The following is a 17,542-nucleotide window of genomic DNA, read 5'->3' on the forward strand; positions in this document are numbered from 1 at the left end:
TAATACTTGATTTCGCACATCATCTACTGCAACATCCTCCAGATAAACGGGCACAATAAAAGGAGGCGTACACACAACTAGGTCAGCGTGATATCATCCCATACTGCCCTATTTGCCATACGCCCTCTGAGTACTTAAACAACTGCTTTTCCTTGCCACTAGCAATGCTTTTGTACCCCACCTTATACTACCGCACTTGTACAGGCCTTGTTTTGTCTAGACTGATCAACATCACCAAAATGCCATTCCACACGGTTCGTACCTATCACACCTATGACATCCTTGGGACAGGCACTAATAACAGCGAACAGGTTATTCTCCGAGACGTCGCTAGCGATTCCGACAAAGACCAGTTAGTCATTTATCCTCGATTTACATCCAAGGCCCCCTACTAATCGTGTGCAGAATGAGGAACCTAATCACAATGGCTGGAGGGAAGATCTCGAGAGAGACTGGTTCGAGATTCAGGTTAGTTCGCAACTCTTAAGTGTCATTTGGGTGTTCTGTTTGCTGACAGTAGCAGTTTCGAAGTCCCGGACCAATTCGATCTTCGGCTGATTACGAAGAACCTCAACGTGGAGACATTATCCGACCATCCATAATTGCGAGCTTGCTGTGTACATAGAGACAATATGATAACGTGAAAACATAGAATTAAACATGTACCTACACACTGCCATCTCTATACAAATCACGTGCAATCGGGTAAATCTTCCCCCATCCGTCTTGACAAACTGGGCTCGGCCCGGCCAGACTAGCACTAAACACACACGCTACTCAATCACGATCCACCATTCGTCCTTGTCTGTGTTGCCGCAATTTACCGGACTTTTTCCGCTGTCAGTGCTTTTTTGGCTGCGCATTTCTGAGCATGAGTACCTTTGACAAGGTCAATAAAATGCACCATGCTAGGTTGTTAGTCTGATGTGCTTTGGGAGTATACATACTTCACCACGGGGTATAGTGTTGCTGATATAGGATAAGCGCCGCGTGATACGACAATATACAGCTTCCTGCTTATACCAAGAGTACCGGAAGTCATGGACGTGTCCTCTGTGGTCTGAGAATACGAATGGATCTGGTATTCGGCTAGGTTGGTTGAATGACAAATCGATATTGACAGGGTCTTCAGGGATACAGGACCTCGGTTTTGGCTTCCAGTTTCCGTATACTGGAGTGGTCATACCCAAGTCTTCATGAACATGAACATGGCAAATAGAGATTTCAATGCAGACTGCGTCTTGGTCAGGAGAACGGAGGATAGAAAATGACGGCGTTTATTGAAGGTATTGAACTCCAGACTCAACCGCCCAGTCGAACACCATTTCTTCTCTATCCATTCCAAAAAAGATAAGACTCAGCTCACCATGAAAACCACACTCCTCCTCACCCTCCTCACCATCCCCGGCGCCCTCAGCTCCTGCACAGTCCGCTTCTACGAAAACGTTTCTTGCACTCGAACCCCCGACTGGCCAGCATATGAATGCGGCACGGGAGAGCAGTCTTTCCCCGGTGCTCAATATGCGCAGGTTGAGAATAACTGCGGCGCCGGGAAGTAGGTGTATTTGACGCTTACTAGGGATAATGGGGATGGGACGGCGACGAGTACAGTATTGAGGCTGAGTCATTTACGTTGGTTTGTGCGTGACAGTGATGGTGTGAGTTGGGGGGTTTGGGGATGTGAGATTATTGGGTTGGGTGTGGCTAGCTAGTTTAAATTGGGCCCGAGAATGTGCGTTGTGGTTTACGCATTGCCAATTGAACCGGCATAACCAACTCGCTGTTAACTTGGAAGTTTCCATAAACAACGGAATCTTATAGTATTGGTGGAGCACTACGGTCACAGTATACACGCCCTATGTACATGCAGGTAAGCGCTGTGCTGTAATCTACCCAACAATAAACGACTCTTTAGAGCCTCATCAGCCACAGCCAGAACAGGAAAGGCTGGTACAAATCCAGCTGCTTAGGTGCATTAGAAATCGTCAGCTTTTCTCACCTGCATTCGCATTCGCATTTGCATTCAGTTCAGCTCTTCTTGTCGTCGTGCCCGTCAGCAGCTGACAGATCATATTTCATATAACCATAATGGATTAACCTTTTAAACTGTTACAAAAGCATCAAAATAAACGCATGACTTAGCGACGCTCGGACAGGATGTTTTCGCCGCAGTATCAGGAGATAGCTGCGACGCCCCAGGAGCAGCAGCTTGCTTATTTCACACCTTACCAACAACAGCATTATTATCCTACGACAACAAAACAAGAACCGAAAGTGCGAGTACGACCAATATGGAAATTCTTTGCGGTTCTACCTCCGAATCTACTGCTCGTGGGGTATGTTAATATGTCGAAAGGAAAGGTGATCGTCGCTAATCCTGAATAGATATCTCGTCCTTCCTGTGGCGTTCAAAGAACCAGGACCTGATCCCGAGCCCGACTCGAATATGCATATTAATAAGGCCGCAATTACCATCGCGGCATCAGTCTTAATCGCAGTCGCATATGTATCATCACTGGTATTAGTCCTGGCGCAGAGCCATAATGGCACATTCGCAATCACATCCGTATACATGTCCGTTCCTTCCTCATCACCCTAGCGATCAATACACTCACAGCAAAAACAGCCCCTGCCTCTGCTCCAGCCTCCTCGGCCTCTTCAATGTGGTCTTCAACATCGTCGCCCGCAACATCTTTCCCCTCAGCAGTCTCGAAAAAGTAGGCATGGCCCTCCCCAGCGCATTCGGCGTCGTCTACGCCCTCGCCGCTCTCTGGACGTACGGGAAAGACAGCATTTACTCAACCGAGATGCAAACGCAGGCAATTCCTGAAGCGACGGTTTTGCTTACGGAGGAGGAGTTGCAGAGACGGCAGCTTATTGCGTTGCTGGAGCAGGGGAGGAAGAATGGGGGGAAGTCGCCTAGCCCGAGGGATCTACAGAGGACGTTTAAGGTGGATGGGCCGGAGAGGTTGAATATTGGGAATAATGAGTGGGATCGGTATAAGCCTTCGGTGAGGGAGGGGTGTTGATGTGCTTGTCTTTCGGTTGTATTATGAACTATATGTATGGTGCCTTGCATTATCTTCCACCTCCATGATGCCGATGAAACACTTATGGATACGTGGTCAGATCTGGTTAATTGCAATCTCTTCGATCCCCTTAGTCCAATTTGGTATACAGCACCAGTACTCTACAATGAAGTGGAAACATCTCCCGATAGAAAAGGTTATATCGGGCCAAACGGCCGAGATTCGGTGATATTCGGCATCACGGCCATTACCAAGAAGTGCTGACAGGTGCATAGATGATAATGTATTGATATCTATGCAAGCATAGCTGTCATATGAAGTACAAGAGTTGTTGTGAAAATGTTTTAGAGTAGACATACAGAGCACAAAGGGGAGTATAACAGACGTGCCTCGGCTATTTCCTCATTGGGTGGATCTGCCACGGCGTCACCCCGTTTCGGTCCTGACGCCCGCGGCATCCGGTCCTTTTATTCGCGTCGTCTCGACAGTTTTATTCTCTTCATATCAATTTCTGTGTAATCTACATAATATCAGCAATATGGGCAAGAACGTCACATTGTTTGATGATCCAGGAGTCGATGCTACCAAAGCGCCGATCGAGAATGTCTTGGAATTAACGCCCGTTGTCGACATCGGTCCGGTACAACAAGTCCACCCAATACCCCGTATCCAGAAAAACAAACTAACAACCCACTCTACAGGATGTTTTCACCAATACCCGCCCCCTCTGGCACCCCCCAGGAGCCCGCGGCATCTACGGCGGCGCCGCTATAGCCCAGTCCCTCTCCGCAGCCATGCGAACCGTCCCCTCCGATTTCGCCGTCCACAGCATGCACTGCTACTTCGTGCTAGCCGGTGACTCACAGATCCCCATTTTATATCACGTCGAACGAGTGCGCGACGGCCGGAGCTTTATCACGCGGACGGTGCAGGCGAGACAGCGGGGCCGGCCCATCTTCACCACCACGCTGAGTTTCAGTCGGGCTAATAGTGGCGGGAAGAAGAAGTTGGAGCATGCGTCGCCGAAGCCGGATATTGCGATGCCGGGGGATACTTCCTCGTTGAGTGCGAGGAAGAGGTTGGAGAACGAGAGTGGTGGTGGGGGGCCATTTGAGAGCCAGAAGGCGGGGATCGTAAATCGTATGTGTTTCGCTTTTCGCGGGTGTCCTTTTAATTACGGTGGCTGACGACCCACGGTGACAGGTACTTCGAATCCTGAGGATAAGAGGATGCGCCGGTTTGTCCGCGCGCGAGGACATATTTCGGATGATGGGGGTCATCAGGCTCACCTTTCGGCCCTAGCCTACATCACAGATAGTTACTTTATTGGAACAGTGTCACGGGTTCATGATATCCCTCGGTTTTCCTCTCCCGAGGAGCTGCAGAAGGTCTTGAACGCTCTCAAGAACCCATCAGACCTGGACGATGAGGACATCGCGCGGGCCCTGAAGGAGCTGAAGGAAGAAGAAACCACGGAACTTCGCCGTCGTCTGGAAGGCGCGCTAAGCAAAGCCATGGGCAAGCAAGAGGAGCACAAGGAAGTGGGTATGATGGTCAGTCTGGACCACTCGATCTACTTCCACAACCCTTGGGCGTTTCGGGCAGATGAGTGGATGCTCATCGAAATGGAGAGCCCGTGGGCCGGAGAGGGTCGGGGCTTAGCCATCCAGAAGATTTGGTCGAAGGATGGGGTGTTGGTTGCCACTTGTACGCAGGAGGTGAGTTTCTCATTTGCTAGTTCCTTTTACCCTCCCCCATACCTTCCCCATTCATCTTGGTATTCTGGCTTCCGATTGGGACGCAGGAATGGCAACTAACTTCGAACTACAGGGAGTCGTGCGGTTAAAACAGGACGAGCCGCCCCGTTCGAAGATCTAGTGGGCGCGAATATTGACATGGCCCAATCTTATTGCTTCGCTTAAGTGTATACCCTTCATTTCAGTGCGTTACTCGTTGTAATTAGACGGCCGGACGGAGTATATAGACTGGACCGGCCTGCTGTGGTTTCTCTTCTGTTTTTATTTTTTGTATTCATCTTTTCGGTCTTATAGAGCCTGTCTATTCGTTTATTTTTCTTGAAAGTCTCTGTTTAAGGATTCATTCATTTGCTATAAGTACAAACACAAAACAATATGACCACCCAATGCAATGATGATGTGTTGCAAACAAGAAATAAAGAGACAAAACCGCCCTGATAGTAAGTATGCATGGTCAAAACAACGAAAATCAGATCAAAAAGCCGCCCACCCGCTTTCCCAAAACAAAAGGAAATCATTAATACAAAACGAGTCAAAAATAAAGGAAAATCAAACCTCCACCTTCTCAGCCTCCCGGCTCTTCCTCTCAGCAAACTCCAGCGCCGTCGCGCCCCAAATCTCCGTCCCCTTATACTCGCCCACATAATCAGGCCAGCTTCTGATCTCCTTTGCCAGATTCTGCAGCTCCTGCATCGGCAACTCATCTAGCGTGGTGAGAACAGTCTTGACGCCGAAAATCAAAGCCCCGGATCGTGGCAGCTTGACGAAAGTCTGGCGCTCGCGACGGATGACAATGTCCTCGGGGGCGGGGTTGTGGTTTGCTTCGGAGAGGGTGGTTGGACGGTAGAGGATTTCGAAAAGGGTTTCATCGGGGCGTTTGACTTCGACGAAGTAGTTGGAGCGTTCCATGGGGTTGGAGGGGGTGAGGCGGTTGAGGAATCTGATGACTATTAGGAATGAGGTTCTTTGGGATTTCAAATAAGGCGAAGAGACTGACTTGCTGACAGTGCTGGCGACTTGTTGGTGCCAGAGAGGAACTGGGTTGTGCAATTTGGAGATTGTCCAGCCGATGCGTTCTGCGACTGTCCAGCCCACGGGGAAGAGAGTTGCGCTCGCGGCACTGGCATTAGAGTCAGTCACTGTCCTTATTGAGTTGAAAACGGCGCAACTCACAGATAATACTCATCATCCTCATTCTTCAACAAAACACTCAAATCCTCCATCGTGAGCCGCACCGCAATCTCCAACGGATCAACATGCGCATTCTGCGGTCCTCCAAACGCAAACGTCTCCCCCATCATCTTATTAACAACAGTCGTCTCCTCGCCAACCGTCTTCTTCGCAAACATATTCGGGAACCGCGTGCACAGAAACTCAACCACCTCCTCCAACGTCTCCAGACACGCATCGTACGACTCCGGCAGGGCCTGCAGCACCTTGCTCTTCTCGCGATCCAGCAATTGGCCCCGGATTTGGTGCTCATCCATGTAGTTTTTGTCGACAGTGAGCCAGTTTTGCTCGTCGAGTTTGCGCACGTCCATCATTACGCGGTATCTTTCTCGGCCTTTGATGGGTTGTGCTGGGTAGGGTGCTATGCGCTTGAGGTCATTGCCTGATGGGGTTGCATTCTCGTTGTATGTTGTCCATGAGAGCAGGTGTTTGCGGAAACTGAGGATTAAAGAGAAAATGAGGATTGAGAGTATCGCCAAAGAGAAGTTATTCATCGCTTAAAGAGAGTCAAGAAGGAAAACAAAAAAAAAAAAAAAAAAACAAGAGAGAGAGAAAATAAGAGAAAGTCCTTTCGCTAACTATTCCCGATTATATCCAAGGTGAGTTTCTATCGATTGAAAAGGCATGTACTTCTTCCAAAAGACTTCCAGAGAATCAGGGAAGTCAACTCTATATCTTTTATATCTATTCATGAAGGCCCAGGGGGGCAAAAAAAAAAAAAAAGCAGGGCAAAGATCACCCACGCAGCCATTACACGGGGGGACATTACTGATCAGACGATGAGCTACGACAAGCATCGAATCGTTACCTTTTACATTCCGGATCCAAGGTCCAAGGGCGCGCGAGAGAAGTTGGATTATGCTGTCTCTGATACGTCCATCCTTTTCCCCGCAAAAAGTCGCTATGCGCCGCCGCCGAAAAAAGTAACAGTACATAGTACATCGACTACTAAGTACCGCTACTATTACTATTATAGTAGTGGCGTACTATATATGAGGTATGATCCACATGATCCAGCGGCTTTTTTTATTATTACTTTTTTTACAATTAATATTTATTTTTTGCGATGTTGATCCACCACCGACTTTTGCTTTGTTGAGCTGCTGGAAGATCCTGTCATGGAAATGAATTCGAGGTGGATAAGCACTGAGATCCCGTCCTCCGAACCGATGCTATTATGCCTATGATATGAGGCCATGGATCTGGAACTTGACTTGCCGCGACAAGAAGGACTATATCGACCGAACACTGCTATGTGCAAGTACACATACTGGCACAGGAGTAGCGGAGTGTCTGTGCGCGTCATCGAGACCTCGTGAGCTGAACAGGCCAATTTCAGCACCGAGATCCATCATTGATTGACTGATTTCCCTTGCTTTGTTTTTTGCCCGGCAGAAGTACGGCCGGAGTACGAGTACGTGCTATCGTTGTGGTTCCATAATGGTGGGATTTTGCTCCATTCGCCATATCACTAACAAAGAGCGAACTCCGATACGGGGGCAAACTGTTTGTTATATGTTTATATCGATAATCATTTTCCATTTCCCCCCTTCCCTTTTTGAACATTTCCCATTCATCCCATTTCATCTTAGGGCGGGGGAGTGAGATGAACGGATTACCCGGGCGTGGGATGCGTGGTTGGTCTGACTCTGCTCATCAATAATCATACAGCTATTCCGGTGCCTGCGACTGGTCCGTCCGTTTTTCCTCGGTGTCGACTGGAAACCATCCAATTATCCCAGCTGGACTCGGGCTGAGTTAAATGTACCGGTACCTGTACATGTATGCACTTAGCTGTACTCCGTACGGAGTACGGAGTGCATACCCATGCGCGTACAGGGGGGGAAGAACAATGGTCGCCGGATCATTCAGTGTCTTCCCCGCGGTCCTGGATGACCGGGATGTTTTACGGACCGGAATCCGTACCAAGTACTCGACTCAACTCTCAAGTCAATGCCGTACTCCGTACAGATAGAAGGGTCCGGCAGCACCCCCCAATTAGTAATACGAGGGATCTGGGGTTTTGCGCAGTAACCGCCGCCGGACTCAACATAGTTACCTGGACTTTGGCCAGAAGCCGCGCTTGCCGCTGCTTTTTGCACGTCCGACGAATCATCGTCTTCGGGGCGTGCTTGGTTCACTAGTGCTTGTGCAATTCCCGGTTTTTCCTTTCCTTTTCTTTCTTTTTTTTTTTTCGGTTCCAATAACTCAATAATCCCATTCACCATTCCCATCCGTTGCCCGGCTCTTCGCCCGTGTCAGTGGGATTGTCTTGCTTCAGACGTTGCTATATTGGGAAGGATAAAAGAGAAAAAAAAAAAAAAAGTAACGAATGTCCGATTCTGCGTCATCTCTGGGACTGGGACTCAACGTCTTACTGTGTGTGTTTTTTTTTTTTTTTCCTTTTTACGGGCCAGCCTGTCCAGAACTCAGAAGATCAATCATCTACGAACTGGAACCTCCCGACAAAGCCGACTGGCCAACCATCACATTGTATCCATCTTATCAGCTCAGCTAACTGGCTCTGGGCTTTTGCACGCCAATCTAATCTACGCGATACTTTTGTACCGGCTTCCATCCGGAGCTATTTACTACCTGCACTTATGACCAAGCTAGCTTGAGCCCCAATGGTATCCGTTCCTCTGCACGGAGCAATTCTTTCCTTCCTACCTCGGTTTGGCGTGGTTCAGCTGTGGTCGCCTCACTCGCGATTTCGATTTCCCAGGCACCAGTGGACACTAACGTGATCAGCAGTGGGATTTACCTGTGCACAGCAACTATGTCGAGTCCTGTGCACGAGATCGACCATGAAGTCATCCCACATTTGTGTTAGTTACAGAGAACTGCGACCTTTTCAGCCAATAGTGCGCGATGTGATTAGTTTTACGGCGTAGATTGCACTGCCCCAGGAGGCTGTCGGGGATTCCGGGCTCTACAGGTAACTATCTACAGAGTAATGGCGTACATCGAGCATCTGTATGTCGCTCTGTAAGGCTTTGATATTGCTTTGTTCTGAATGGTGGAGCGGAGGCATCTCATTATTGAGACCATTACGAATACGCCGCTGCACGGAGGACGGACGAAGATATCCCAACAAATTATAGCTGTCATGTTGAACTCTCCATATGTTTGGGTCGTGGCTTTCCTTTCTCATGGGATTGCGATGGTAATAGGGGATTTTTTCTCCGTAGTCACGTGGCGTCAGTCACGATGCCATGTCAGACTATCTTCTCGAGATCATTTCTGCGATCTTGCTATTTCTATCGCCCTCGACCTGTTTCCAGGACTATGCACACGTGATACATACGCAGGGGGGGCGACCAGAGGGCTTCCCTTGAATCACAGACAGGGATAGACAAAAGGTCTATAGCCTAACCAGAAATAACGCAGTGCAACTACAGGCAACACGAATGGTACACCTCGCGACGGACGGCTAACTCCGGAGTCTTGGTGGGAATGGCATGATGGCCACAATGGCTCACCGATTGTCTCCTACCATGAAGAATACGGAGTACAGGGATTCTCCTCGATCGCCCTACTAGCGAGGAGAATCAATGCGGCCCAAACAGAAAGGCAATCGGACCTTTAGCGACGTTACATTTACCTCGTGGTTCGTCCTTCCTTTCTTTCTTGTACCAACCGCGAGATGCGAAGTGAAACGTTGCGCCACAAAAATAAAAGGGACGAACCCTAACATACGAAGATCTCGCAGCGTAGCCGCATCAAACATCCCTGCTCTTCTTCCCTTTTCATGCACCTAGACGGATCAGGACAGCGCCCTAAAAAGCCACACCACCCACCAACCGAACCGAATTTCCTCCGTGATATACGAAGTAGAAACATGGATTTTCTGCATGTTCGCGAAAAGGGTCTCTTGGCAGATGTCAGTCGTTGACCCGGGAGCCGGGTTGTGGCCAGTGGTGATGGGTTTGTTTGCTGTTGATTGTTTTTGCTTTTTCTGCTTTTTTTTTTTTGGATATGTATCTTGGGAAGAGGGACGGTAAGCATATGGTACAGGTTTGCTTTTTGTAGAAGTTGTTTTTCTAGAACCTTGCCGTAATTGGAGTACACCGTACGGTGTACTTGTATGGTGTTGCCGCGATCACCGCCGGAGTACGAAGTACGACTTCATACAGGATGCATGACTAGAAAGGCAACCGAACTGGGCTGAGTGCATAGGTTGAGGCCTAAGCTAATGGACGTATGTGACAAACGATGATATCCTTATGGTTAGTGAAAGAGTACGTACATGGATAAGCATGGTCTTGGGTATGGAAAATAGGGCTTATCCCGAGTACGCACGGTATATGTCACTTCACGGCTTTCTTGATAGTCAAAAGAGAGCAAGGCATGGGAGAAACTATCACGACCGGGGGCAACATGACATCCCAATGATTCTGGTACGTGTAATCCCAGTCGCATCCTAGGAGCTAGTATAAATGCATGAATGCAACTGCAAAGGAAGTGGTAGGGGTATCTGTCTAATGACACGTAACCGGCGATGGCGAAATTCTCTCGGAATTTTTTTTCAAAGTATTTATCTTCGTCTAAACAGTCCCGCAAGCCCTCATTGTATGGAAGATGTTCTGACAGTTCAAAAACATTAACACATCATAGAATCAGCCATTCTGTCGAAGTAAAAAGAAGCTCGGGAACACCAACCTCATCTTGAGCTGTTCAACACCCGCAGATGCAGTACGCTCTGCCTCCTCACATTCCCTTTTTGTAGCATGCTCGTCTGCTTTTCTCAATAGATAATGCGCGCGCTCAGCGATGGCCAGGGCTCTTGCTGATAGATCTGTGGGAATACTAAGCGTAGAAGATGAGACAAGAGACCGAAGACCGTTGATGTACCCCATCACGAAGTAATCATATAGGTACTCCGGTACTAGTTGACACACATTGATGTGAACTCAGTCCTAGCTAGTCTGGAGTAAGGTATGGTGAGGGCAATGTGCTTACCTCCTTTGATTGAGTATAGTAATCTTGTCTCTGTGCCTTCTTATTCATCGATCATTAAACCTGTCGTCCAGCCTGATGAATAAGCGACCTCGTCTGTTCAATCGAGGACGAAGAACTGGAAACTTGTGCCATTGCACAGGATGGCAAGGATAGGTGTCCAATGTCCAGTTGTCGATTAGCAGTAGTCGCATACAAACAGCCGTCAGTAGGATGTGCAGATTGCGGGCTTAGTACTAGCAGTCGCAGCGTATACCAATACAGTCAGCAAGAAGCTGCCCTATAACATTTCCCTGGAATCTACCCATAGCCATGAGAGGCTCGACCTCCATGAATACCATGCTGACAAAATTATTCATGATCATAAAATAATTCTGAATTCTTCCCTTCTGGGATCATCGGCCTTGGAAGAACGCCCCGGGTTGTTTAGAATTGCGCTGTGAAATATGCGCACAATACTGGTCACCAACTGCTTCTAATTAGCTCTTGCACCGTCTTGAGATAGAAAGGACATTCTGACAGAAGATACAACCTCCCCGGCGCTCTTCTTCACTATCATGGTTGAGGAGAGGACCACATTGTTCAACAGCCATATCCCAATCGCCCACGATCTCCATAAACAGATCATTTAGAATACGCGAGCGGAAAATACGAAGGTCTTTTAGCATTTCTCCCAGTTTATAAACCGGGTCTTTGTGGATATATGGCCCTACCCCTCGACATGCGATTTTATAAAATGGAGCTTCGAGCTCTCGTCCTATCATTATTATTGTTAACTTATGTTTTCTTTTCTGTCCTGGTATATAAATTAGGATGCGTACTAGGAAGGCGGGACAAATTTGATGAATAGATATCATAGCGCTTGAAAGTTCGAGAAATGCCTCTTCACCTAATTGCCGTTCTTCTTTCGGCTTTGTATGCACGTCTAGGATTTCTGATTCATAGTGGAGGATATCGCGTGTAGTCTCTGGGTGTGTTCTGAGTACTCCCAGGCAGGTTGGACTAGCTGGCACACTTTCATTAAGGGCTGTTGAGCTTGAAGGGGATGATGTTGTGTTGTCTTGCGTCTCTTTGGCGCTGGAGGGTTTGATATTTGTCGGCCCATTCTTTTGCGGGGGTGGGTTGTAATTCAAGGTACCTGTAGTTGGAAAGAATGTGTGATAATGATGATTTCTGATGTCACATACATCACAACTATAAAAACAGATCCTAGACCACGCAAAACCTATACACAAGGACTATGTTTGCCTTCCATCTAGCGGGACTCAATGGCCCCTGCACTTACACTCTACAAACAACGTCTCTCCAGCAAAACCCGATATCAAGAATCCATCATTGCTGTAAAGATCTACAAGCCCAGGAAGCCCCGGGGGTCCGGAAGATACTCGGATAACTCCCTAACGCTACCATGGAGAATCAGCATGCAGCCAGGAAAGAAAAGACTGAGCGCATAATACAAACCTCGTATTGAGCCGCTCGACACCTGCAGACGCCATGTCCTCTGCCTCCTTCCATTGTTGGTCTATGGTGTGCGCGTTTGCTTTCCGCAGTAGATAGTGCGCGTACTCGGCAGTTGTCAAAGCGTTCGTAGAAATCTCAGTTGGTATTCGCGTAGAAGAGTGTGCGATAGATCGAAGGCCATTGATAAAGGCCATGATAAAGAAGTCAAAGAGAATTTCCGTGACTAAATACAGTATTATGTCAGTGTTAGTGATAGTCTAGCTGCAGGATAAAGGAATGAGCTTACTTCGTTTGATCGAGAGCAATGTCCGTTCCCTGTCATCATTCTTCATTGGTATACCTCGAACCCATCCGGAGGAATGAACGATTTGTGCGGCTGAGTCGACAACGAAAAATTCGAAGTTGTTGCCGTCGCAGAGAATGGCAAATACAGGCGCCCAATGGCCATTCTTATCGTTGATGTAATCAGTGACTGGCATGTTGTCAGTAGACAGACATCCCATCAAGAGGCAAGCAACATACCAGAGCACTCAGCAAGAAGCCATGCCTTGACATCAAGCGCAGAACTACCACTAGCTAGCTCTCTGCTAACCTGCAAGAAAACGACATTACTCAACTCCTGCAATATCTCGTATTGTTTTCGAAACCTCGGTCTGATGGATGACCGGTTTAAGAGGCCTCCGGGTTTACTGATCACCGCGCTTTTGAATACAGCTCCCATTTTTTCAAACAACTGCGAATTGTTAGCTCCTAGCTGTCCCCAAGTCTTTCGTTGAAGAAAATATATTACCGTCGTGATAACTCGCGGACGCGCCACTTCACCATGGCCCTGAAGAGGGCCGTACTGCGTGATGGCCATATCCCAGCTATCCACAATCCCCTTGAAGATATGGCTCGGGATCCGCGAGCGATAAATCTCCAGAAATCGCATATCCTCTCCGCCACGACTAGGGTCAAGCCAGAAGCACCTTGCCGCTTGATTGTAGGTAACAGCAGTGAACAACGAATCCAACTGCTCGACCGCTATTTTCAATCAGTTGAGCCCTTTCGCTATGGCATATCCAGCAGGGCGGGACAGAAGAGAATACTCACTCGAGACGAAGCTGGATAGCTCGGATACATGGATATCGTATCTTGCCAGGAGTTCAAGAAATGCCTCTTCGGACACTTCATCACCTGAGCCTGAGAGATCCTCTCTCAATCTTCTGAACACATCTAGGACGTTCGAGGCACTACTGAGAGTCAAGCGCGTAGTCGTAGGTCGTGTTTTGACTTTTCCTGGGCATGCTGGACCAGGTGGAATCTTTTCGTTGTCCATGGCGGTTGGAGAAGACTAGGGTTTTCTGGGTCTTTCTGGTGGTGTGTAGGAGCCTAAAGGTAGATGTCAATCTAGTTCGAATGAGAGGAGCGTTCTCGAGTTCTCGTGGTTATCTGACAAGAATGGGGAAGGGTTGACGCGAGAAAAGCCGTGAATGATGGTAATTAGAGTCACGTGCAGGCATCGCGACGTATAGCCATACAGAACTGGCTTGTTTCACTGGCGTGTAGAGGAGCAAGTAGAGTACGGGTAAATTTGTCTATGCATGAGATCGAGTACATATGCATGTGAACCGCATTTCCTAGTGCAATTAATCGCAACGCCTTTAAGGCTCTTCTAGGGCTCGGTGAATAGAAGCTACTGCATCGCATAGTGATTCCTTGCTAGAAACAGAATTGAATTATTTGAGACGGGTTATTTTTAGATTAAATCTAGTGGGCAGAGTTACGCCTGAGATTCGAACCCATCAGCATAAAATCCGACATCGAGATCATCTCGACCATGTGTTGGCCACAGACCCCCATTCTGCGGAAGATACTTAGATAATTGAGAAGCGCTAGGTGTTCATGGATTCAGTTTTCTGTCAAGACCAGATTAGAGACAATCTCTCATACCTTGCTCGTAGATATTGAACTCGCATCGACGGCCTCTGCATCTCTCCAGTCCTGTTCGTCGGCGTGCTTGTCTGCTTCTCTTTGTAGACAATGCGTGCGCTCAGTATTTATGATGGCACCCGAGAGATTTTCCATGGGAATGCCCGTCTTGGACTTTGATAGGAATGAGAGCGAATTAGTGCGGCAAGAAAGAGACCGAAGGCCGTTGATGTACGCCATCAGTAATTACTACTCACGCAGACGGCCATCAGTGTTGGTTCTGGTGTAAGCAAAATCAAATGATGTATTATATTGGAACTCGAAACTACCTTGCTGAAAGATGATCCCCTGCTTGATTCACGCTCAATGATATAACTGAACCTAAAAAAGAAGAAAAATGTATACAAAATTCGGGGTATATAAACTCGTTCCATCCTCCCATCTTCGTTCAATGTCATGACTTTTGTGCCCTTTCCTTTTTAACAATCATGCGAAGCATCTACTTGAACTTGGCCCTGCAGCGGCCCATGATCTCTCCTTGGCAGACAAGCTCCGCACTGAACTCACTACCGTCGAGAGTAAGGTAGATGTCGAAGTAAACACGGTAGAAGGTACCCTGAGGGGTATCCATGCGCTCGAAGTCGGTTTCGAGATTCTTGCGCGAGAGGTCGGATGTGAGGGTGACGACTTCCTTGATGCCTGTTTCATGTTAGTTATGCGGTCATATATACAGAAAGAAGAGGTTCACTTACGAGGATCCTTTGTGTATTCAGGGCAGACATCTTCGTCGCAAGCGTACAAGATGTCCTCGTACATAAGGGTCGCTCCAGGTGCCACCTGTCGGAAGAAGCTGACCTTGACCGGCTCGCCAATTTTGACACGTTCGCCCTTCTGCACAAAGATCTGTCTGGTGTACTTGCATCGATCCCGACCGTCCAAGCTGGGCACACGATACTGTTCAGGGTGGTAGCCCTCCTTGAATGGCTGAAGAGTAGCCATGAGGTAGTGCCGACGTGCAACACGGTGGGTGATGACTCGTTCTGTGATTCCTGCGGTGACAGCCCCCTTGACGATCGCTGCGACGGAGTCCATGGGTCTGACAACCTTCGATTGGTATTGAGGCGGCACGTGGAGTTTAATTTGCTGGAACAGGTACTCGGAGGCACCGAATCCACCAACCACAAGCACGTTCTAGAAAAGTTAGCATGAGCAGCAAAAAGAGTGAGGGAGGGGAAGAAGCTCACCTGAAGCGACTTGTTCTGTGCCTGGATGGCGATGATCTGGTTGCGGACCAATTCTAGAATGCGGTTGACGACCGGTTCGAAACATTGAAGAATCTCCTCATTGGTAAAGGTCATGTATCCATCCTCAATGCCAGCCTCCGCAAAGTCGGCTTCGATACCAACATCCACAGCCCACTTTTGACCATTGTTGCGGAAGTCTGCCTTGATACGATTTTCAAAGTCCATGATACACTTGGCATACACCTTTCCGGCTGTCCGTGAGCCATCAGGCAGCTTCATCTTCCGAATTTTTGCCCGCAGAATGTTACTGAAGTTTCGGTTGAGAGCTGTTGAACCGCAGGAGTCCCCAGAACCGGCTGTACACTCGGCCACGCTGAACGGCTGCTCCTCTTCCACTTCGTATGCGATCAAGTCCACAGTACCTCCACCACAGTCGACGATCAAGATGGCATCGCCGACTTTCAGATTGAGTAGACCCGTCTTGGCACAGAAGAGAGCTGCCGCCTCGGGTTCTGAGATCAGCGTCAGTCGGGGGTCGTTTTCGTCACGCAGGAATCCCGCCTGGATGGCTGCAGCACGGGTCGCAGCCTTGCCTGCATCATTCCAGATGGCAGGCACCGTAAGGTAATACCGAATATTGCGCTCCTCTCGGGTGAATACCTCTCCCAGTGTCTTTTGGAGTTGATTCCGCATTGCCTGTCGCAGCTTGTATAGATAGTCGGCCGCCACGTCGATTTCCGACTTGCCTGGAGGCAAGGGGGGAAGGTTAATGGGATCGATGTAGGTGTTTCCCGAAAGCATAAGCTGAAGCTTAAACCATTCGACTTTTTGTACCCCCAGCTTCGGATAGCCAGTTGGAGCGAGAGCGTCTGCGATATCCGGACCCCATCCTACCACTTTTTGGTATTGATCGTAGTATAGTACTGTTGGAATCTATATCAGACACGTCAACGTCAGTTCTGGTGTAAGCAGACTTGTTATTACGAGGGACATGAACCACCTTTTGTTTAGTATGGGTGCCAGCGCCAGGCCATTCGGTAATGATATCCTCTCGCGCTTCATTGTTTGTCGCAAAGGCAAAGGCCACACCCGAGAAGGTGGTACCAAAGTCAATACCCACGATGAGCTGTGCCTTGCTGCGACCCGATCCCTCGACTTCCACGGCAGGGTTTCGCACGTATGGCATAGGAGGCACTGGCTGCGCTACAGGTTGTTGTAACCCGTAGCCTGGCGGTGCGCCCATGTGCTGCATTGCGGGCTGGGTATATTGAACGTTGGTATTGAGCGGCGGAGGGTGGTGCGGCATCTGCTGGGGCGGCATGGGGCTGGCGGATCGGTTGTAGCTATAACTCGGGGGCCGCCCCAGAGCGTTTGGGTTCGGGTTCGGGTTCATAGGAAGACTGGTTGAAGACGAACTGGTATGAGAGGGCGCGGAACCGGGTGAGGTTGCACCGTTGGAAGGAGGGGCGATGAGGGTTTGAGTCGACTGGTTCGGAATTGGAGGAATCTGAGGAGCAGCGCTTGTGGTGGGCGTGGTATTATTGGAGGATGATGAGGACGGATTCTTGCGTCTGAAGCCGAACCTGCTGAACTTGAAGTCCATGTAGGTGGGATGAGGGAGAAGATGGGAGAGGAAGAGAGAAAATTAAGAGGAGAAGAAAAACGATGCCTCAAAAGGACAGAAAACAAGAAAACAAGAAATAGAGCGCGAAGAGGCAGTGCCCGGCGTGGAAGCGTTCCTGATGAAAGACCGGGTATTGGGCGCGGGGGAGGGAGAAGGGCACTTTGGTCCAGTAAGACGACAATTCAACGTATTCGATGCCTGATAATAAGAGATCCTATCGCTGGGAATCAGAGGGTAAATTAATGAAATAGGGAGATTGAAGGAAGAAAATCAAAGAAAAGAGAAAGAGAAAGAGAAAGGGACAGGATGCGAGGAGAAAGCCTTACT

The 17,542-nt window shown here is 48.7% G+C and overlaps 6 protein-coding genes across 6 annotated transcripts; 2 read left to right on the forward strand and 4 right to left on the reverse strand.

The window, feature by feature from the left end:
• Nucleotides 1-840: 840 nt before the first annotated feature.
• Nucleotides 841-1,628, reverse strand: ACHE_30653A (uncharacterized protein; the record flags this gene model as incomplete). Its single annotated transcript, XM_043277294.1, has 3 exons — nt 841-879; nt 948-1,234; nt 1,367-1,628. 3 exons carry the CDS (start codon nt 1,626-1,628, stop codon nt 841-843), a joined length of 588 nt encoding a protein of 195 aa, XP_043135188.1.
• Nucleotides 1,629-2,157: 529 nt separating this feature from the next.
• Nucleotides 2,158-3,029, forward strand: ACHE_30654S (uncharacterized protein; the record flags this gene model as incomplete). The annotated part of the gene is made up of 4 exons (XM_043277295.1): nt 2,158-2,336; nt 2,386-2,574; nt 2,627-2,717; nt 2,820-3,029. The coding sequence occupies 4 exons, from the start codon at nt 2,158-2,160 to the stop codon at nt 3,027-3,029; spliced, it is 669 nt and encodes a 222-aa protein (XP_043135189.1).
• Nucleotides 3,030-3,823: 794 nt separating this feature from the next.
• ACHE_30655S (uncharacterized protein) lies at nt 3,824-4,907 on the forward strand (the record flags this gene model as incomplete). Its single annotated transcript, XM_043277296.1, has 3 exons — nt 3,824-4,169; nt 4,233-4,747; nt 4,860-4,907. 3 exons carry the CDS (start codon nt 3,824-3,826, stop codon nt 4,905-4,907), a joined length of 909 nt encoding a protein of 302 aa, XP_043135190.1.
• Nucleotides 4,908-5,335: 428 nt separating this feature from the next.
• Nucleotides 5,336-6,510, reverse strand: ACHE_30656A (heme-dependent oxidative N-demethylase family protein; the record flags this gene model as incomplete). The annotated part of the gene is made up of 3 exons (XM_043277299.1): nt 5,336-5,726; nt 5,784-5,906; nt 5,960-6,510. 3 exons carry the CDS (start codon nt 6,508-6,510, stop codon nt 5,336-5,338), a joined length of 1,065 nt encoding a protein of 354 aa, XP_043135191.1.
• A 5,813-nt stretch (nt 6,511-12,323) lies between these two features.
• Nucleotides 12,324-13,754, reverse strand: ACHE_30657A (uncharacterized protein; the record flags this gene model as incomplete). The annotated part of the gene is made up of 6 exons (XM_043277300.1): nt 12,324-12,378; nt 12,437-12,659; nt 12,723-12,908; nt 12,959-13,169; nt 13,227-13,459; nt 13,529-13,754. The coding sequence occupies 6 exons, from the start codon at nt 13,752-13,754 to the stop codon at nt 12,324-12,326; spliced, it is 1,134 nt and encodes a 377-aa protein (XP_043135192.1).
• Nucleotides 13,755-14,846: 1,092 nt separating this feature from the next.
• ACHE_30658A (Hsp70 family protein) lies at nt 14,847-17,194 on the reverse strand (the record flags this gene model as incomplete). The annotated part of the gene is made up of 4 exons (XM_043277301.1): nt 14,847-15,046; nt 15,100-15,538; nt 15,592-16,524; nt 16,592-17,194. 4 exons carry the CDS (start codon nt 17,192-17,194, stop codon nt 14,847-14,849), a joined length of 2,175 nt encoding a protein of 724 aa, XP_043135193.1.
• Nucleotides 17,195-17,542: the final 348 nt, after the last annotated feature.

Source organism: Aspergillus chevalieri, chromosome 3 (genome assembly GCF_016861735.1).
Source record: "Aspergillus chevalieri M1 DNA, chromosome 3, nearly complete sequence".
In the NCBI taxonomy this organism is placed as follows: Eukaryota; Fungi; Ascomycota; class Eurotiomycetes; order Eurotiales; family Aspergillaceae; genus Aspergillus; species Aspergillus chevalieri.